The sequence below is a fragment of the Leptodactylus fuscus genome, chromosome 4, assembly GCF_031893055.1.
Source record: "Leptodactylus fuscus isolate aLepFus1 chromosome 4, aLepFus1.hap2, whole genome shotgun sequence".
Lineage (NCBI taxonomy): Eukaryota > Metazoa > Chordata > Amphibia > Anura > Leptodactylidae > Leptodactylus > Leptodactylus fuscus.
Window position 1 is genome coordinate 139,215,963 of NC_134268.1, and position 22,456 is coordinate 139,238,418.

At 39.6% G+C, this 22,456-nt stretch overlaps 1 protein-coding gene across 1 annotated transcript in view; it reads right to left on the reverse strand.

Annotated features, from left to right (window-relative positions):
- PKD1L1 (polycystin 1 like 1, transient receptor potential channel interacting) overlaps positions 1-22,456 on the reverse strand; it is a 194,435-nt gene that overhangs the window by 41,187 nt on the left and 130,792 nt on the right. Inside the window, 11 exon segments of the mRNA XM_075271991.1 lie at positions 1,307-1,411; positions 2,638-2,872; positions 3,004-3,155; positions 9,434-9,532; positions 9,984-10,107; positions 14,188-14,298; positions 16,031-16,149; positions 16,369-16,539; positions 17,031-17,115; positions 19,961-20,093; positions 21,903-22,080. Of these exon segments, the coding sequence (XP_075128092.1) occupies positions 1,307-1,411; positions 2,638-2,872; positions 3,004-3,155; positions 9,434-9,532; positions 9,984-10,107; positions 14,188-14,298; positions 16,031-16,149; positions 16,369-16,539; positions 17,031-17,115; positions 19,961-20,093; positions 21,903-22,080 (1,512 nt within the window).

The window sequence follows — 22,456 nt, forward strand, 5'->3', positions numbered from 1 at the left end:
GTGATTTGAATTTTTAATAATTTTTCATTTTTTTTTATATTCTTTTACTTTTTTAACTTTTTTACCTCACAGTAGTGTCTATTACGCTTTACTGTGAGAGCGGTAAGGATGTCTCATCCCCTTCTCCTGAGAGTACTCGTTCATAGACAAGGACTAGGGGGGCTGAGCGGTAAGGAACGTTCCCCCTCTCTCTGTACAGCGCAATAGACGATACCGTGAGGAAGGGTGTTCCTGACTGACTGTGAGAAATGCCCTTCTGACAATGAAGAGCTATGGTAATGGCACTGACAGCTCTTCACCGGGGGCACAGAACATGGAAGCCGATAGTGCGCTGAATTCAGCACATTGTAGGCTTTCTAGCAGTGTATTACACTGCATGTGCCCCATGAGGTGGAAGGTCCTCTTTAAAAACCCGGGAAGGGGTTAATTAACCTTTATGCCTTATAAAATACAGACTTTATAAAATCAGTTAGGGGGTGTTCTTACTTACTTACCGTTGGTGATCATCAGTAGTGTGTGTAGCTATTGTCCGTTACAAATCCGTTAAAATTTCCATTCACTTCAATGGGATTTTATCTTGTGTCCATTTACACCCAATCCGTCAGAAGTCCATTTTTTTCCAGCAGACAAAAAAAATCATACATGCAGGCCTTTTGTGTATGTTTGAAAAAACGGATTCTTGGCGGACGGCAAGCGTCTGTTATTTTTTAACATTGAAGTCTATGGGCAACGGACTTAAAACGGACATTAACTGATAGCCATCAGTTACAATCCGTTATTCTGTGTCCATTGCTTTCTGCGCATGCTCAGAAAGCAGAAACAAAACAAAAAAAATGGACAGTATAAAAAAAACGGATGCTAACTGACACTAACTGATAATGATTCTAGTGTGTCTGCTTTTTTCTTTAAGGCTGCATTTACACTGAGTAATGCTGGCGTTTTTTGTGCTTATTTTTGCACATAGCACCGCGTTAACGCCGCGTATACGCCATATAGCGCGGCGCTACATGCAAAAATAAGCACAAAAAACGCCAGCGTTACTCAGTGTGAATGCAGCCTAACTGATCCATGAAATGGATCAATTAAAAAAACGGTCACATTAACATCTGTTAGGGTCCATTAATGTCTGTTATAATAGATGTTTGTTTTTTTGTTTTTTTTCTTAATGGACATCTTCATAACGGAATCCAACAGTAGTGTGAACCCTGTGTTACTATTATAATTTTAAAACTAATGAAACAACATCTCAAAATTTAAGCTAAAGATTTTGGTAAATAATCCTTACAAAATAATTAGTATCACATACCTCTACCCAATTCCATGGTTCCTGCCAGTAGTTTCTGCTACCCCTCTGAATCATAATGTTCAGTTGTAAATAAAAATAGATAATTACTGTTCCAAGGTACATGAGCTAGAAAAAAAAAGATAGCAATTATTTTATATCTATACATATTAATGTAACGTATTCATTCAGTAAGGAATCAAATTGTTGTGTGAATAAGCCCTTACAAGCCTTTCAGACACATTTTTTTAAACTGAACTGACTACAATCAAATGTTTCATACAAAAGTAGTAGAGATGGGTGAGAACAAAAGAAAAAAATTGATCCAGCACCACAAAATTTTTTATAAACATGTTGCTAAAACTTAGCTTTTAATAAGACTCCTTAAGTAAAAACATTACGCAAAAACATCATTATGCAATGAAAAAAAACATGAAAAGAAAAAACATCAGATGTTAAGAAAAAAACAAAAAATGAGACCTACATTGCGAAATGGAAACCGTTGACGCGTTTCGAGGTGTTACCACCTCTCAGTCATCACGATTCCCATATAGGGATTACAATGTACATTTACTTCCCTATCAGTATGTCTTTGTAGAATGGGAGGAAATCCACGCAAACACAGGGAGAACATACAAACTTCTTGCAAATGTTGTTCCTGGCGGGATTCAAACCCATGACTCCAGCACTGCAAGGCTGCAGTGCTAATCACTGAGCCACCATGTTACCCCTGATTTGAAGAAAAATTTGTGACAGACTGTCAAAGTGACTTTACTGCCTTCCCATTGAAAAGTTATCCCTTTACAGGAACAGATGCCACAGCAACATAGCAATGGAGGATTAAAGAATTAAAGAAATACTTGTGGCACACTGTCATTGTGCCTCCTAGTTAAAAAGAGATGAAGAATTGGCTTAAAAAAAATAGACACCAAGAGTTATCCCTTTATAGGAGCACATTCCACAATAGTATGGCATTGGTATTGGAAGAAGCAATAGTATGAGAGGTTTTTTTTTTGGTGGGAACCTTTTTTAATATAATTTTTTTTACTATGCCAACACTGTTGCACAGGGCACCATTAATATGGCACCATGAAAGCCATGTATAGTTCCTGCCAATATCTACTGCTGCTTTTCCCATACTAACTAATGCAAGTAGAGGCCCACATTCTCTGACATATGGCAATATAAGGCAAGGACAGCTATCCTGTAGAAGTAATGGTATCCTAAATCAAAACTGAACACTTCTCATCAGTTGGCAAATCACAATATTACGGCAGCAACTACACTGCCAGCAACTTGGACGGGTGCAAGTTAAGTTACAGACCTGCTGAATCATGCCAAAACAAATAAATTACCTCAAATATCATAATAAAATAATCCATAGGTGATGTGTTTCGGTAGATTCTAACAGAATCTATGTGTGCCGAAGTGATAATATTCCCTGAAACAGGTAGTTCTGTGAGCAGCGAAACTGTAGTAAAAAGATTTGTGGGAGGATTATAAAGGAGATATTGTACAACAACTGCTCGTGTTCTTCTGTCAATCCACTGTTGGTTCTGTATGTTCTGTAGTGTTGAGATGGCTTCAGTCCTGTCATTCCATAAAGAACATTATTAGTATGAAATGGAGACATATATTTTGCACCAAAGAAAAATAAATATTTTAATTAAAATATTTTAATCAACAGTAATGTCCATGACATGAACTGTAGTAATGATTACCTTGATCTGCCCAAATTTATAATTGACCCTCTTTCTTCATAGCACTGAATCTTGCCACACTGGTAAAATTTCTGATCCTGGATCTCTATTGTACTAGGTTTATCTTTTGCACTTTTTGATAGTTGCGGAAAATCTGATTTTGAAAATGAAGCCTGCACAGAAAAAAAGGACCTTATTTACAAACTAAACAAGATGAGAATTGAATGCCATGATTTTTGTAGCCCATAATAAAAGTATTCTCTACTACTTTAATTTGTGTATTGTACCTTGATGGTATTAATATACCAATTTTTAATACCAAATGCTTGCTATTAAATTCATAAAAGTTTGTGCCAATGAATGATTTTGTCTTCCTTACTTTGGCATAGGATGTCATGCTTTGTTGGTTTTATGAAGTTGTTCCCTATTATTAGGATTAGGGATAACTCCATGATCAGTGGGAGTCAGGCAGAGAGCAGGCATGGAGAAGACCTGCTCTCTGCCTGAGCGTGAGGGGCGGCCGCTGGAGCAGCGCTGCTCCAGTGGCCTCCCCAATCCACCGCTCAGTGATGGTGACCCTAAGCCAGTCCAGGACAGCTTGTCCTGGACTGGCTTAGGTCAGCAAAAATGCCGCCCTCCCTGGGGCCCTGGCACAGTGCCGCCCGAAGCGGTCGCTTCAGGTCGCCTCATGGGAGGTGCGGCACTGAATACAGCAGGTACATGATTGGCCTGTCATTTTATCAGGATGGGAGAATTAGAACCCTGTTCTCAGGATCAGTGGGGTATCAACAGTCTGTCCCCCACTGATCGTGAAGTTATTTCCTATCCGAATGATAGATGATAACTTCTTAACTTGGAATAACCTTTTCAAGCAACATTTCAAGTGGCAAAAAAATGAAGACTTTCTTTTTAGAAAAAAATCGAAGTGAAGTGGCCTTAGTGTTGATTAACCCCTTCAGGACCAAGCCTAAAAGTGTCTTAAGGACCAGGCCTAATTCTTCAAAGCTGACATGTGTCACTTTATATGGTAATAACTTTGAGATGCCTTAACTCACACAAGTAATTTTGAGACTGTTTTTTCATGACACATTATACTTCATGTTAGGGCAAAACACGAATCAATATTTTTTTGTTTATTTATGAAAAATAGGAAATTTGCTGAAAATTTGGAAAAAAAAAATCGCAATTTTCGCAATGTGAAATGCTCTGACTTTCAAACAGTCATATTAACCAAATACATTGATAAATATTATCTACCATATCTCTGCTTTATATTGGCATTATCTTTTAGTCGTTCTTTAATTTATTTAAATAATATATATATTTTTTTTTTTCAAATATCTTTAATTTATTTAAGACATTACAAGGCTAACAAGTGTAACTGCAATTTTCCAGATTTACATGAAAATTCTCCAAAATAATTTTTTAGGGATGCCTTCAGTTCTGACGGAGATGATAAAAACCTATATATTACCCCCACCCCCACCCCCCCCCACCCCACACACATACACAAATCACCCCATTTTTAAAACTGAACCCCTCAAATAAATCTTAACAGCATTTGGGAACTTTATTAACCCTTTAAGCATTTCATAGGAATTAAAATAATATGGGGGTGAAATTTAGACATTTCATTTTTTTTTTCCACTAATACATTCATTTAGCCCTAAAATTAACACTTTCACAAAGGGTTAAAGGAGAAATGCATCTCACAGTTTATCATACAATTTCTCCTGAGCACAGAAACACCTCACATGTGGGTGTAAACTGATGTCTGGGCAGACAGCAGTGCTTGGAAGGGAAGGAGCGACACTTGACATTTGAAAAGCAGATTGTGCTGGAATAGTTTTCAGGCACCATGTCTCATTTGCAGAGCTCCTAGAGGACCGAAACAATGGGAATCCCCCAAAAGTGACCTCATTTTGGAAACTACACCCCTCACAGAATTCATCAAGGGGTATAGTGAGCATTTTGACCCTATAGCCGTTTCACATATTTTATCAACATCAGGATGTGTAAGTGAAAAATTACTTAAATGTCACTTTTTCCCCAAAGTTTTCATTTTCACAAGGGGTTAAAAGAGAAAAAGCCCCCCCCCCCAGTTTGTTGAACAATTGGTCATGAACACGGCAATATCCCATATGTGGTCCTAATATGCTTTGTTGGTACATGGCGCGGCTTCTAATGGAAAGAGCGCTATTTGGGTGTTGGAGGGCAGATTTTGCTGGAATAGTTTTCAGGCGCCTTTTGCAGCATTTGCAGAGCCCCTAAATTACCAATACATTGGAAACCCCCAAAAAGTGACCCCATTTTGAAAACTACACCACTCAAAGAATTTATAAGTGGGTGTTGTGAGCACTAGTATCCCAGACGTGACTGCACAGTGGATGGAGAAGATTTTTTTTTTTTTTTATGTAGATTATGAGCTCACAATGTACATTTTTTTTTTTCATTTTTATCAGTATGTCTTTTTGGAATATGGGATGGAAATCTATGCAAACACAGGAAGAACATACAAACTCCTTGCAGATGCAGATGGGTTTTTTTTGTCTTCATATTGCAAGGTGCTATATTTTTCTTAATTTTCTGGTGATATGGCCATATAAGGGCTTGTTTTTTGCGGGATGAGATGTAATTCGTAATGCCATAATTTTTGGGTGCCTATAACTTATAGAATAAACATTATTAACTCTTTTTAGGTGGAGTAAAAAAAAAAAAATTCAGGCATAGCTTTTTACCGTTTTAATTTTTTTTGCTGTGCAGCGTACAGTATAAGTAACATGCTATCTTTATTCTGCAGGTCAGTAGGATTATGGTGATACCTCATTTATATTATTTTTTTATGCGTTACTATTTCTGCATTTTTCCGTTTTTTTCCCCAACATTCACTGTGCAGGTTAAATATTGTTTCAGTTTTATTGTACAGGTTGTTATGGATGCAATGATACCAAACATGTATTGTTATTATTAATATTTAGGTTTTTTTTATATAATTCATTTTAGATAGGAAAAGGAAATTTTGGGGGGCTTTATAACTATATAATTTTTTTTTACACACTTTATTTTTCTTTTAACTTTTTTTTTACATATTTTCTTTGTCCTATAAGGACACTAGAACCAGCGATCAGAGAGGATCGCTGGTTCTATACTATAGACTTGCAATAGACTTCTATGCAGATGCATAGGCTCACTTCCTCTCCATTGCAGGCAGGATCAACCAGGTAACAGGGGGTCTTAGCAGCCTGGGGTCACTAGCAGGACCCTAAGGCTGCAAATTATCGATGCTGGCACCCGCCGATCTCGCTTCAGGGGGTGCCGGGGGGTCAGCAAAAACTAAGCAAAACCCTCTGGATGCCGCTGTCATGTTTGATGGTGGCATCCAAGGGGCTAAACCCCCCATAAGAGTTGAGCTCCGATGGGGGGGTTCAGCTGTCACCTGCTCCTGATGCCGCCACCAGCATTTGGAGCCTGTGACAAACCCCTAAGATGAGCAATTTCTATTGATCACGGCATTTTAAGGGTTAAACAGCATGGATCGGTGTATTCACCGTCCCTGCTGTTGCAGCGGGAGCCTGGATGTTAGTTACAGCCAATCTTCTTTGGTGATCGCACGGGCTCTGCTTCTGAGCCCCTACGATCATCATCACGTACATGCACGTGGGGATGCAGTAAGTAACAACATTCCCCCACGTACATGTACGTGATAATGCGTGAAGCGGTTAAAATTTGTTCCTTTTCTCTGCATCAGAAACCTGACCTATTTCATTTATTTTGATGCATCTGAGAATATTATATAGTGCATCTGCAGAGCAAATCTTTTGCTAATTGTATTTATTATTTATTTCTGTGTTTTAATAGCTTACATTTACACAACTATATATGCAGAGCAAAGAGTGCTAACGTATATATACCTTACATACAATAACAATCCATTATGATGAATCAACAAAGAAAAAAAATTGGATTTTTATACTCACCGTAAAATCCTTTTCTCATTGGAGTACAAAGTATTATGGTTATAGGCCCAGCCACTAGGAGGTTGACGCTAGGAATGGAAAAAGTGTTGGCTTCGTCCAAATGGGCTATACCCTCTCTACAGACAGTAGGCTAATCAGTTTTGTTCCAACAGCAGTAGATGAAGCAAAGAAAAAGGTGGATCAACCACCAATCCAGGAAGCAAACATAAGGATAAGAGTTCAGGAGCAGAAGATAAGCAAAGATGGGATCTGTGTGTTATGACCCAATCTTCGCTATCTCAGCCTGTTAGGTTCAGGTGTTGAGTGTCTGAATGGCATTCTGCACGGGAATTGCCTGATGCGCGGCAGGGGAATGTTTACACTAGGCATGTAGTCTCTGCGGTTGCACTCTTGCGTGGATCGTTCAATGAGCTGCACTGCTGATGATTGCTTTAGTGTGTCTTGGTCTCTGAAGGGGTTACGTTTCTCTGCTGTACTAGAACTCTATTCAGGTTGTGGGCGGTTCAGAATTCTGATATCCAATTGGCCTTCTGAATACTCCTGCTTCTGCCTACTTAAACTCCGCTTTGCATACTGTCAGTTGCCGATCTTAAACTTCAGTTTCATGTGTCCCACAAATGGCCTATCTGCCTGAAACTGCTTATTCATCTGTATCTGAGTCCTGGCCTATTCAGCCTTCCTTGCTGCCTATTCATACCATCTGGATAATAGCTAGGTATTGAGCATTCTGATCCAAGCATAGTTGTTCGGGTGCAGTGAACCCTAGCCTTTTACTGCTTGGATGTTTAACCTTTTGTAGGCTTTTCTGTGTGCCATACTAAGTTCTGTTTTTCCTATCCCTTTTGCATAGTGTCATTATTCTGTGTTTCACATATATTTTCTGCTCTATACTTTGTGTTCCCTCATATTCTCTGTTAGTCCAGTGGGACACTTGTGGGTGGCTTTTTCTGCATCTGACTCTCCTTCATAAGTGAGAAACTAGTCTGGGTTTTCTGTTTCTCATGTAGGTGAGTTATTTTTCTGCCTGTGTTAGCACCCACTCAGGTTAGTTAGTCGGGCCCAGGGCTACTTCTAGTGTGCAAGGCAGGAATTAGGAGTATCACACAATAGATATTCCAAACGGATCTTGCTTTTGTTTTTTCTTTTCTTTACACTTGACTGAGAAGTTATTAGTCAGGGGCCAGTTCGTGGTCAGAGATTCCCAGATCATAACACTGCCCCCCCCCTTCCCCCAATAAATACAAAGAGAAAAGGATTTTATGGTGAGTACAAAAATCCAATTTTATCATGAGTAAATTGGGTGGAAACCCAATCAGAAGTAGAAGTCAAACATGAATCTGGTAGTACACACAAGCCACCGGCTGCATAATGGCAGAAGAGCTTGCATTCTTGTGAAGCTTATTTCTCACCCAGATGGCAGTATGGCAACTTGTTGTGGTGCTAACTTGATTCAAAAGGCTTAAAGGCCAAAGGGGAATCCCACTAGCAGCTCTGCAGAGAAGATTTCTCTGCTGCAGTGTGAAGCCCAAGTTAAAGGGCTGCTCTAGCTGTGCAACCCTCACAGAGGCCAATCAAACAGCAGAAAAAGGGTTTAGGCAACACAGGGAAGAAACAGATCCCAGAAAAGGTACCCCACTGAACATAGACCCTGAGGGAGATCTCTGGAATAAGGCAGGAGATGGAGTGAATGGACCAGGATTGCCTTAACCACTACAAGGGAAAAAATGTATCTGTCTGTCATCTTCTGGTGCTAGCAGGGTCACCTAATTGGGAACCCTACACTGAACCGGAGTTACCGATATTCCTGCTGCTGAAGAAGACACCTAGAGATTGGGTAACCAATATGGCACAGTAATGGCTAAAGGTGGCTAAAATTGCAACACCTGCAGGGGTAGGACTAATATGGCAGTACAAACTGAGAACCTCCCCTGCAACCTGAAAGAGAAAATAAATAAATCTAAAACAATAAAATACAGAAGACTTCCAAGCAAGTCATGTATACCTCCTATGGACACTAGCCAGCACTTTTTCCATTCCTAGTATTAGTTCCTTGTAGCTAGTTCTACACCTATGGTGTTGTGTTCCTGAGTGATGTTAAGTAAACGTTAAAGAGAGACTCAGAAATGGTTTTATACCATATTTCTTAAGGTACATTTAAAAGTATGGTGCTTACCTATGCTAATTACAAAATGTGGCAAAATGTAAAAACTGTTTTTGTAGATTTAAAAAAGCCAAGAATATAAAAAAAGTGATTCCTACTGGTATTGGCGGTACAATAGAATTCCTTCTTGCTCTATCCATAAGAATACCTTCTGAAAAGTCATTTCACAGATCTGCAGACATTAGGCACTATAAGGTACCTTTCAAATAAACTAAACCCCAGTTTAAAAAAATATATATTTAGATCACAATATAGTTTGTTCATGCCAGTTTTTAATACATTTGCTATTATGCAAGTTGTAAATGTTATAGACAGTCTAGTTTCTTACCGCACAAGCAGAATAATTAGCAGTGTCTAATTTTCTCATTATCGGAGATCCAATTATAAAGAATTTCCCTTCCATTGGTCTAGCCTGCAAAAGTTATAAAACAAATAATTTGAGACTATACAAAATTTGTAGTGGTGACCCATCAACTAATTAGTAATTGGCTGAATAATAATTACTGTAAAATGAGAAGCACTAGGAAAGAGAGCTTACCGTACCGTACTTATGATATAGTAAGCAAAATATTAGGCATACCCTAAAACACTATATCCAAAATGGAATTCATATCTCTATTCATGGCTTTGTGATAAGATTTTTGTGAATATGATACACAAAATCACAAAAATCAAGACAATATACCAAGGAATATATCAAGGATTGCATATAAAAATCCTTCTATGCTATAAAATGTACACAATGCTATATAAAGTGCAAACTGCTTAAGCTTTAGGCATCTATGGTTACAAAGTACCGTATGTAACATATGGAAAGTTGCCATCTAAATCTAGCTCATGTACAACTGAGTTTATGATGTTACCTTATTTTGTAATGCATCTTCATTATGCCATTTATTCCAGTACACACCATCAAGTAATACATTGTAGCAAAAATTCCACCAATGGTTTTCGGTTTTGAGTTCACCAAATGGTTGTTTAGAGTTCCTAAGAGGAAGTGAAAACTACATAATAAGAAATGTGCTTTCCATTTACTAAGATTGGGATGTGAAAATTAAAAATTACTAAAATGTCACAAGGGGTTAAAGGAGATAAAGAGCCCCAGAGTTTGATAACAATTTATCTTGAACATGGCAATATGGAAAGAGTGCTATTCGGCTCCACAACTGTTTCACAGATTTTATTAACATTAGGATGTGAAAATGAAAAATTATTTTTTTCTAATAAATTGTCAATTTAGCACCATTACAAGGGGTTAAAGGAGAAAAAGCACCCCACAGTTTGTTCAACAATTTCTCCTGAACACGACTGTCCAAAATATATAAAAATAATTTATGCTTCTCCCTTTTGCTCAATCCCCTCCTGCCTTTGGCTTTAAAAAAATGCAGCAAAATCTGCAACAAAAAAAAATGCATTTCCGCAATGTGGGGCCACAGCTTTAGTAAACTGGAATTCCCCAAGAAGTACCCCCATTTTGTAGGGGCCATTTTAGGGTCTCTGTAAATGTAACATGGTATCCAAAAAAACATCAATCTAAATCTGTGCTCCAAAAGCCTTTATATCTGCCATTTGCTCCAACATCAGTTCATGCCCACATATATGATACTTGTGTACCCAGGATAACATACTTAATGTCATATGTGGGTGTAAACAGCTGTTTGGGCACAGAGGGGAAGGAGCACTATTTGGTTTTTGAAGCACAGTTTGGAAACTAGACCCCTCGAGGGATTTAACAAGAGATATTTCAAGAGACATACCATTTCAGTTCTTGATATGTTGCACCCAACTTATGTCAGACACGAGCTGTCAGAAACACACTTCAAAAACTGTTAAGTGGTTATCCTAACAGCACAGTTATTGGAGAGTTTGCATCTGACACATGTTGGGCACAACATATTGTGCAGTGAAAAGACTAATTTTTGGAAAAATTGCCATTTTCACCTTTTACCATCAGCTGTGCATTAATTTGTGGAATATAAATTAATCTAACACTTGAGGATTAAAAATGTTTACTGCACCCCTGGAAAAATTCCTTTAGAAGTGTAGTTTCAAAATGGGGTCACGTGTTAAAGGATTCCACTTTACTGGCATTTCAGGGGTTCTGCAAAAGTGGCATGGCGTCCAAAAACCAAACAGTCTAAATCTGTGCTACAGATGAGTTAAATACAATGAGGCCATCTTCAGACAGCCCCTGCTTCACCACTGTGTGTGAAGCACATCCTTGTGTGTTCCGGTCCCAGGTGCTGCAGGCGCGATGTACAGCTCCCTTAACAGTCCGAGAGAAGAGACTCCAGAGAGCAGCAGCAGGAGAGTGAGAAGAGGTGAGTATCAATGATCAGTGTTTTATTATGGTAAACTAGAGGCAGATGAAGGGGGGACATTAATCTGTGGGGCAGATGAAGAGAGGGACATTAATCTGTGGGTCAGACAGAGGGAGAACCTTAAACTGGGGGCAGTTGGAGGTGGGACATTAAACTGGGGACAGATGAAAGGGACCATTAAACTGGGGACAGATGAAGGGGGGGCATTAAACTGAGAACAGATGGAGGGGGACATTATACTGGGGACAGATGAAGGGGGACATTAAACTAGGGTCATATGGAGGGTGACATTAAACCGAGGGAGACAGATGGAGAGCGACAATAAACTGGGGGCAAATGGAGGGGAACATTAAACAGTGGGTGTTGCTGGACAGGGACATTAAACTGGGGGAGTAGCTGGAGAGGATCATGTATGCCTCTAGTTTCCCCCAGTTTAATGTACCCCTCTAGTTTCCCCCAGTTTAAACTGGAGCACCAGGAGAGGGATTTCATACCTCCACAGTTTAATGTCCCCCTCCAGCTACCACCAGTTTAATGTTCCCCTCCAGCTGCCCAGGCCCCCTGAAAAATTCACTGGTCACAGAATGGGATGGGCTATATGCACCCTAAGGGGGTAGCATATTCACCCATGCAATGTCTGAGTGCTCACAGGGTCACCTCTTCAGTAAAGTCGCACTGAAAGTGAGATAACCGTCACTGGCAGTGGCAGACAAGTAGGGGGACTGGGTGAGTTGTGAGAGGAGAGACGTGGGATGGCTGCCTAGTTCCTAGCACCCAGAGGGTGTTATGACTAATGTGGAGTACATGCTGAAGACCCCCCTGTAACTTGAAAGAGAAAATTAATAAATAAATAAAAATAAAATAATAAAAAGTAGAAAACCTGCTAGCAGGTCATGTATGCTGCCTACAGCAAATAGGCTAAAACGGATTACTCTTATATATATTTTGTGTGTACCCTTGGGCAACAGAGTCTCAGTGAGCCCTTTCTGGAGCAACTCATGCACATCACTGGAAAAAACAACTAAAATAAAATTATATATATTATTGCTACTTATAGACACACACAAATTTATACTCAGGGGTATAACGGGCCAACACTGGTCCCCATAGGAGACTTTTGACTTAGGCCTTTCCACCATCGATCGAAGCTGCGGCCACCTTTACTTCCATTTCATCCCTTCAGAGGACCCTATGCAACCCATGATATATCCTATAATATGATAAGTACGGGGCCGCCTGGAGGGCTGAAGTAGAAGCGAAGACAGCCATGGACAGGAGAGATCGGTAAGTAAATAAGGTCCGTTATCTGCTGGGGTTCCTCCAGCAGTTAATGGCCTATGTAAGATTTAAAAATGAAAATAAAAACAACCAACCAGTAGGGGCCCTAAGGTCATGGCCACGTGGGTGCCACAGCAGCTGCAGTTAGCAGTCGCTCAGGAGCTTGGTCACTTCCCAGGTTTGCGGGGTGTTGACACTGACTTGGGTGGAGCCAATGCTTTTTTTTTTTTTTTTAAATGTAGATTATGAGCCCCATATAGGGATCACAATGTTTTTTTTTTCCCTGTCAGTATATCTTTGTTGAATGGGAGGAAATCCACACAAACACAGGGAGATCACACAAATTCCTTGCAGATGTTGTTCCCGGCGGGATTCAAACCCAGAACTCCAGCACTGCAAGGCTGCAGTGCTAACCACTGAGCTGTGTTGCCCCAAGCCAATGCTTTTTTGAAGTTCCAGTGTCAGCATTCTAGTGGCCCTGGCCTAAACACATGCTACTGTTTCCCCTGTTCCTACTGTTGCTCTTGAAATGCAGCAAAACCAAAACATTTTGAAAAACCTTGAAGGTTATGTTATAGGCTGTCTTACACAGCCGTAATGATTTTACGGTCCACAAGTTGCTGATCAGCAACACTAGTTTCTGATCATCAACATAGACACTGCAGACGGCCGTGAACTGCTGCACTCGCCCATAGAGTTCTATGCGTGAGTCCATGCAATGCTGTGAATTCACGGCCATTACGGACCTGCTCTATAAAGTGCGGACCACGGTTGCGGCCCGGCACATCACGGATAAAATATTCAGTGGTGTAAGAGGCTGCATTAAATATAATGTGTCCGCAAATGGTCTGCAATTGAAAACCCTCAATTGCGGCCATACATTACAACCGTGTTAGACCAGCCATATAAACACCTGTTTTGGGGGATTCTAAGGGCTAGTTCACACGTGGGCAAAGGGGAGGTTTTTGACAGCGGAATTCGCTTCAAAAACCTCTCCTTTAACATGGTGGTCTATGTAGACCACTAGCTTTTTTTTTCCTCCTAGCGTTTTCCGCCTGAAGAAGCGACATGACCTTTCTTCAGGCGGAAAACGCCTGAAGAATTGCATAGAAGTGAATGGGAGGCGAAAACCGCGCGGTAAAAAACCGCACGGTTTTTTGCACACAAAACCGCGCGGTTTTTTGCAAAAAAACGCGCGGTTTTCGCCTGCAGTTTCTATAGCACATATAGGAAAAAAAAACCCTAGCGAAAACCGCGTCAAAAACCTCGTCAAAAACCGCGTGGAATGCAAAAAACAGCGTCAAAAAAACTCCCCGAGGTTTTTTACCTCGCACAAATAAGCTAGGCGGTTTTCACGTGTGAACTGACCCTTATATCTAAACTAACTTTATAAAACAAACAATACAAATATTGATATCAACATTAATGTGTTTGGAAATTCACTGAATATTCAAGTAGAGTTGCATACCGTATGAATTCATTCTTCACTGCATGGTTTACATCATTTTCATTGTCAGAATATTTTCCAATTATGATGACAATTAACATAGAGGCCATAATAATATACACAGCAAATTCCCTGTAAAAAAAAAAATCCAAAATATATATTAGAAAAAAAAATAATAAATAAATAAATAAATATATATATATATATATATATATATATATATATATATATATATATATATTAAACCACTCACCAATAAACTACTTGAAGTGGTTGTCCAGTATGATTTAACCCTCTCCCAATATATATATATATATATATATATATATATATATATATATATATATCGGAATCAACTCCAAAATACACCTTCCGTGGCATTCCGATCCAGATTAGGCCCAAATGAATGGGCCTAGTCAGGAGGGAGTGTCGTGTCGCGAACGCCCGTGGCTGGTTCAGCCGTGGAATCAGCGGCAAGATAGGGCTGCTCACTTCTTTTTTTCCGCGAGTGGGAAGAAACGACTCACGGAAAAAAGAAGTGAACGGCTCCCATTGAAGTAAATGGGAGGTGTTTTTATGAGCTGGATCCTGAGGCAGATTCCGCGTCAAAATCCAGTCCAAAAAATCCCTTGTGAACTCAGCTTTACTGTGAGTCCCAATGCTTTGGAAACAGATATGTAGAAGCCAATGACTGTTTCTCATCTATTCTTGAACTTCTTCAGATAGGAGGATAATGTGTTGCTCTTTGAGATCTTGTAACCTAATTCATGTTGTCAGACAGGTTCTATTTAAGTAATTTTTTCCAGTGCTGTATAACTCAGAAACGGTATGTAACAAAAGTCTCACAAAAAATGGCAACAGTATTGCACTTAGGACAAAAATTTGACCCGCTGATTGCTGATTGTTAAAAATATATTAAATAATTCCTTGATATATCTGTTGTAGACAAGCAGATGGTAAAGTTGTAGATGGATGGTATCTTCCACTGAGGTGGTTGTTGTCTACAAGGTGACTGGCTGGAGTAGAGGACCAGGTTTTAGCTGTCATTACGAACCCAGGCCTATGCTCCAGTCCTGATTTTGTTGGCTGGCCCAAGTGATCAGCTATTAAAGACCTGAGGTTGCCCATGGGAAGGGGGTGTGGTCGTCTCTTGTAGGAGAACCTTGTTAGACACACTGCTGTATGTGTCTGAAGGAAAAGCCCAAGCAAATCCCCTGGTGTGTTGGTGAGAAAAACCTTGGAAATTTACTTTCTTGTACCCTGAACCTGTTATTTTGAGTTATCCTTTTTGCTGAAGAAAGCCAATTTGTTTTATTTACTGCTGGACTGTCTGAACCGTTACCAATAAACCTACACGTGTGAGCTGAACACCTTTGTCTCCGTCTGATTGTCCCAGCAACTTACCTTCTCTGAAGGTCCCGCATTTACACTGCATACATGCAAAATGTAGCTCAAAATGGTAAAGGTGTGCAGTGTACCTTCACACAATATAAGGACAAGAGTTAAACATAGTAAAGTACAAAGTAAGTTGCTGTATATTCAGTAGCATTACCCAATGTATAAAGGGCACACTGCAAAACATGCATCACAGAGTGGATAATAATGGAAAGATGGCCTGGATATGGCTAGTAAAATTGAACTCAGTTTGGGACAGCTTTTCTCAATAAGAAAATAAATTACCATTTAAAAACTGCTTTATATATTTTCTCAGGTTATCTTTGATATCTTTGATATTAAAATGTACTTGATAATCTGAAACATTGTGACAGATGTGTGGCAAATGTGCATACACAAAACAATCTGTAAGGGGGCAAATATTTTTTCACAGCACTATAGAAGATATATTTATTTCTGTTGATATTACCTAAATATTTTTCCGACAATGTTTTTTCTTTTGAGTTTATCTTTGGCAACTTTTAATTGAGCTGGAGTAGGTGGACGGGCCAATCGTAAATATCGAGCTCTTTTCCGGACAGCAAGGATCTGTATAAAACATTCAGATAATCGGTATAAGCATGACATTGTTATTATTAATGTAACAATGACATAAAAGTAAATGAGAACAGTTAAACTTGATGGTCTTTCTTTTTTCAATCTATGCAACCATGTAAGCAACAAAAAATTTTAAATATTTCATTTACATTTAATGTATCTTATTTCTCATTTTATTAATATTTATCCTTGGTATAGTTTACGGGATACCTTTTCAAAGTTTGAGGTTTCATGACTACTCTGTCGAGAGAAAGCTGTTAGGTTCTCCAAAGACAGATACGGTTCACCAATAATGTATTTCACATCTTCACTTAATGCTTTCAATAAGAAGTCAGTCTTGTCTCTTTTACACCATGCTACAAACAATGCAATAAGAAAAATCTGAAAAAAATAAATAAATAAAAAATCAGTGTTTAATGTCATGGACATAGATGGATTAATAATTTTTACATGTTATGGAAACACAACAAATATGTCCAGGAGAATGGCGGCAGGGTAAGATAAACAAAGCAATACACAAATACCCCTATTCTTCCGTTTCTACCCCTAGTCCTCCATTTCAGCACCGCTACCCCATTTCATCCCCTGCAGGCACAGGAAGGGCCGGAAATGAAGCCACTCAGGTGACTGCTGCGGTCACTCATTGGCCTCAGCCATCACATGTTGGGTAATAGTGACATCCACTGCTAATACATCACTGGTACCCAATATGTGACCTCTGAGGTCAGTTAGCAGTCACTTGCAGCAGTCACCTGAGCCACTTGACTTCGGGCACACCTAGTGCCTACACGGGATGGAAAAGAGAACAAAACGTTGGATAATAAAAGGTAAAGCAAAGGCAAAATAAGGTTATATAAAACATGATGTCTTACCAAAGTGGGCTGGATAATAAAAATGCAGTAGATCAGTGAGAAAAACACTGCATGCAACCACAGAACACATTTTGTGGGGCCAAATCTAAAGAGTAAGGAGAAAAGCATAGATATGTACATGTTAATATTTAAATGTTACGCACTGAATTTCCTTTTGTAAGGCCTCGCTGAAAACTAAGAGTATGTGCAAAATACTATACCAATATGTGGATGTTGGTCTTGCAACTGTATAGAATACACAAGGATGGTTATACCTTTACAGTTAAACATTAGGTAGCAAAGCAGGATAGCAAACGCAGAAAGTATCTGTTATCAGTTTAGAAGGCATAATTCTTTATTACCTATATCTGTGATGGCAAACCTATAGCACGGGTGCCAGAGGTGGCACTCAGAGCCCTCTCTGTGTGCACCCATCTGTGGAACAGATTATACTGTGTGTGGGCCACTGTGGAGCAGATTGGACTGTATGGGAGCCCTTTACTATTTATATCACACAGTATCTCTTTGTATAGCAGACATGTGATATTATTACAGGTTATACCAACATTACATGGTCACTATAAAACAGATCTGTGCAATGTAAATAGTGAACATTAATTGTTCAAAAGTACCAAATGAAGTACAAAGTTGTTTACAATTTTGAAACCTATGTAAAGCCTCGTATTTTTTGGATCCTTAATTGTCCGCAATTGTGGATCCACACAATATTAACCCCTTCCCGCCGATGGCATTTTTTGATTTTCGTTTTTGACTCCCCTCCTTCTAAACCCCATAACTTTTTTATTTCTCCGCTCCCAGAGCCATATGAGGTCTTAATTTTTGCGGGACAAATTTTTCTTCATGATGCTACCATTAATTATTTTATATAATGTACTGGGAAGCAGGAAAAAAATTCAGAATGGGGTGGATTTGAAGAAAAAATGCATTTCTGCGACTTTCTTACGGGCTTTGGTTTTACGGCGTTCACTGTGCAGCCAAAATGGCATGTCCGCTATATTCTGTGTTTCGGTACGGTTCCAGGGATACCAAATTTATATGGTTTTATTTACATTTTGACCCCTAAAAAAAATTCCAAAACTGTGTTAAATTTTTTTTCTAAAAGTCGCCATATTCCGACGGCCGTAACTTTTTTATACGTAAGTGTATGGGGATGTATAGGGCGTCTTTTTTTGCAGGGCCGGGTGTACTTTTTAGTTCTACCATTTTCGGGAAATGTTATTGCTTTGATCACTTTTTATTCAAATTTTTATCAGAATCAAAACGACGAGTGAAAAAACGGCGGTTTGGCACTTTCGACTATTTTTCCCGCTACGGCGTTTACCGAACAGGAAAAATATTTTTATAGATTTGTAGAGCAGGCGATTTCGGACGCGGGGATACCTAACATGTATATGTTTCACAGTTTTTAACTACTTTTATATGTGTTCTAGGGAAAGGGGGGTGATTTGAACTTTTAATTCTTTTTATATTTTTTTATATTAACTTTTTTTTTTTTTTTGCATTTATTAGACCCCCTAGGGGTGTTGAACCCCAGGGGGTCTGATCACTATTGCAATGCATTACAATGCTAATGCATTGCAAAAAAGCATCCTTTCTTTTGCAGGCTGCATAAACCAGCCTGCAAAAGAGAGGATTTGCAGACAAGCCTGGGAGCCTGTACAAGGCTCCCGGCTGTCATGGCAACGGGACGTCAGCCCTGGAGCATGCTCCAGGAGCCGGCGATCCCGGCCAAAATGGCGGCGCCCATGCGCCGCCGGGAAAAAGGCGCCGGAGGGGTTAATGCCTCCGATCGGTCCGGGGACCAATCGGAGGCATTAGAGCCGGTTGTCTACTGCTTAAAGCAGTAGACACCCGGCGGCTATGGCGGCCGCCCGGCTCCCGGGCGGTCGCCATAGTTACAGACCCGACATGCGCCGTACTATTATGGCGCATGTCGGGAAGGGGTTAAAGAGGACCTTTCATCAGATTGGGCACAGGCAGTTCCATATACTGCTGGAAAGCTGACAGTGCGCTGAATTCACACTGAAATCGGCTTTCCCGATCTGTGCCCTGGGTAAAGCGCTATCGGTCCCGGTACCCTAGCGCTTTACAGTCAGAAGGATGTTCCTGACTGTACACCCTTAAATTGCCGTGTTGGCACTTTGTGATAAATTAGTGGGTTTTCGGTTGCAGTTTCGGTACTCGGTCTCTAAAAGGTTTGTCATCACTGTCAGATATTTTTTTTTCTTTTAAAATAGAATGATAAAGTATGGAAAAAATAGATGTTATCTTACTTATATTCCTTGATAGTAAAAAGTACAGCAAATCTCACAAAAAAGTACTCATATAAATTACATAGATTTGCTATTGTATATCTAGAGGAGTTATAGTATTTTTAGGGGATTTCTTTAGAATATTTAACTACTGGGTTTGATTTTAAGTATGATGTGTTGTAATTTAATGGTAGATGAGTATTTATTTTTTATATAAAAGATAGAACTCTTTTTTTTTTTAATTTGATAATAACAAATGCATGACTAAATTTGTGACTTATGTCAGAATGCAGGGAGGAATCCAAACAAAATATAAATTCTCAAGGGGGTCTCAGTGGTCAGACCACCACCAATCTTGGCATAGGGGTTAAATTGATAAGGTGTGAACACTCCTTTAATTCATTTTAACAAGTTTTGTAGTTTCATTAGGGTACTTTTTACTATAGGTTTTATTACAATTCTATAACACCAATGTATATAAAATTTTCCAAGTATATGTTTGGACATACATAAGCCATGCCCTGATACAAACTAATACAAAGAAGCTGTGGGCACTTCGTTAGTGTTGCTGCAGAGTCATATGTAGACCAGCTTAATGTTTTAATGACAGAGTGATCAGTAAGCATTTAATTAAAAGTAGATCATTTTCATCTTAAATACATGAAGAGAAAACAGTACCTGAAGCCAAATGCTACTATAATAGTAATACAAATCATGCTGAATGTAGCACAAATGCTCCAAGCTACATAGACACACCATGAAGGCAAAACTTTGTTTCCATGAAGGACAGAATTTTCAAACAAGCTGTGATCTGGAGAAAGAAAAAACAAAATACCTATATATTTAACCTTTTCACAGAGGAACAAAGTAAACTTTGCGAAATAGTTGATTTAACTATTAGCCATGATCTTTTATGAGAGCAATTTCGACTTTTACCCAGGATCCTACAATTATACAGTATTAAAATAGTGTTAAAACTCTCAATATCAGTACTGCACTTACATCCATCATACTTCTCAGTGCAGCACTGCTTTTTGAGAGGCAGAACCAATCAGAGTGCTGCTTCATTTGCTAATCCTGACCTGAGGCAGTGTACTTAGACCCTGCATAGCAGATGCCTGCTATTACAGTAATTAGGCTAGTTCTCAATTGGTTTTCTGCTGTATCTCCAGTTACCGATTTTGGCCTGAATTCCTGGACTTGACCCTGACTTGGACCCTGTTATTCTTCTCCTATCATTTTGGATACTAAAGTGCTCTACTTTTTTTAAAAAATCTGGTTTGAATGTTTTACACTGCCTACTGCAAGTTAGTTGGTATGGTTTTCATTCAACGAGTGTATTTATTTTCTGAAAGTTGTGCTGGTGCATAACCTGGGTCCCATTATGCCAAGTCCATCTGTAGTGAGAGGAACTGGAGGCTCCCATGTGCAGAGGCTGCCGGCCCTCTCTTCGCTGCGCTCTCAAGTACCCGCTTCTGGGTCTCAGGAGGCAAGCTAGAACCTCCGCAGTGATTTGAGGGTTTTTTTGGCCTCCTCCTGAGTTGAAAGGGGGACTTCCAGTTTTGGCCTAGAGGCCGGAGTCTATTTAAGGAGGGCTCTAGCTCTAAATTGCCGAATGTCATGGTAGTAAGCTTTTTTTTCCTGTTATCTGATTGTCTGTGTTTCTGACCCCTGCACCTTTGACTCCTGATTTTGTACTGTGCCTGCTCCTGTTTATGACCCCAGCTATCCTCTAGACCTCTGCTTACTGAACACCGTTTTGTAATGTGCTACTGCTCCTTTTACCGACTCAGCCTGCCTGACATTCCCTTTGGATTTCGCGTTGTACTGTGTTGCCCTCTTGTTGACAACCCAGACCATACGACTACACTTCACACTCTGCTGCCACCTGATGACCACCTGCCTCAGCCGTCTGGATCCTTGGACTCACACCGCAACCCAAAACATCTGCTGGTAAAAGATCTGTGTCTGGTTTACTGTGAATTGTAGTGCACTTTGTGTTTGGCATTTCCCAACCCGTTCTGCTCCGCCCAGCAGTGCAGCCAAGTCCATCCCCATCATCTGGGGCTCTGGTGAACACCATTGTGAGGTGGTAGTGGGTGCGGCCCTGGGGGTGTTGGACATATGGCACTGTGTTGACCATTAAATCACTATATCTAGTACTGTTACTCGCTTTGGCCCTGAACTGCATCTGCTATCCTAACACCATCCTGCCTTGCAGCGGTTCTAGTGAAAATCTCAGGGATTCCTTAGACACTGCTATCCAGGATGATGTTGGATTATAGGTAGCTTGTTTTGCTTGTGGTTTTTGATTTGCCTGTTGTCTGCAACATATTTGGAAACTGCTTAAAAAGCAATTATTTTACTGGGGAATTGCTTAAAGGGGTTGTCTGAAATAAATTAAAACTTTACCCCTAAGCAAAACCCGCTCCCCCTGCCTAATTTCTAATTTACACTCTTTAAAAAAAAATGTATATTTACCCATACATCTGGGGAGGTCATGTGACTGCCCCAGGCACATTTCCCGATTTCCTGTTGACACGCAATTTCGCTGTGTCCAAAAGTAGAAAATCTACACATATTTCACCACTCAAAATTCTAGCTTCAATATGTTTTGTACCTGACATGTATTGTGAACCATTTTGACATTCCTTCCATTTTTTCACACCAGTTTTATCACCATTATTGGAACTACATTCTTCACATCCTCTTGAGCTTTGAGATGAAACTGATGGACACTGACTCTTGTACCTCCTGCTCCCATTTCCAATGTGAACACTTGAAGTAGAAAAATCTCTCTGTGTACAGAAAAAGAGTAGGTGTTGTTCTAACCTGTTTAAATACTGAGTGTACATTGAACACTCGAGGCACAATCTATACTGAGACAGGTAAATCTATTTTACTTAAATGTATTTGATGCTTACACAGGGAAATGAAATGCTGTTTTTCCCAATGTTTAAATATACATTATAGTTGTTGACTGTATTCTCTTTTAATTATTAGATAGATATGCCAGCTGGTCATCTTAGGGTCCCTGCAACATTGTGTAATTTTTGTTGACTAATACTCCAGTATTGTTTAGGTGTATTATATACATTTTTTATTCATTCTAATAGGAGCATGTGAAGCTTGCCTTTAAATTTCTTTCAAAAAGTGGCTAGTAATTCAGCACCC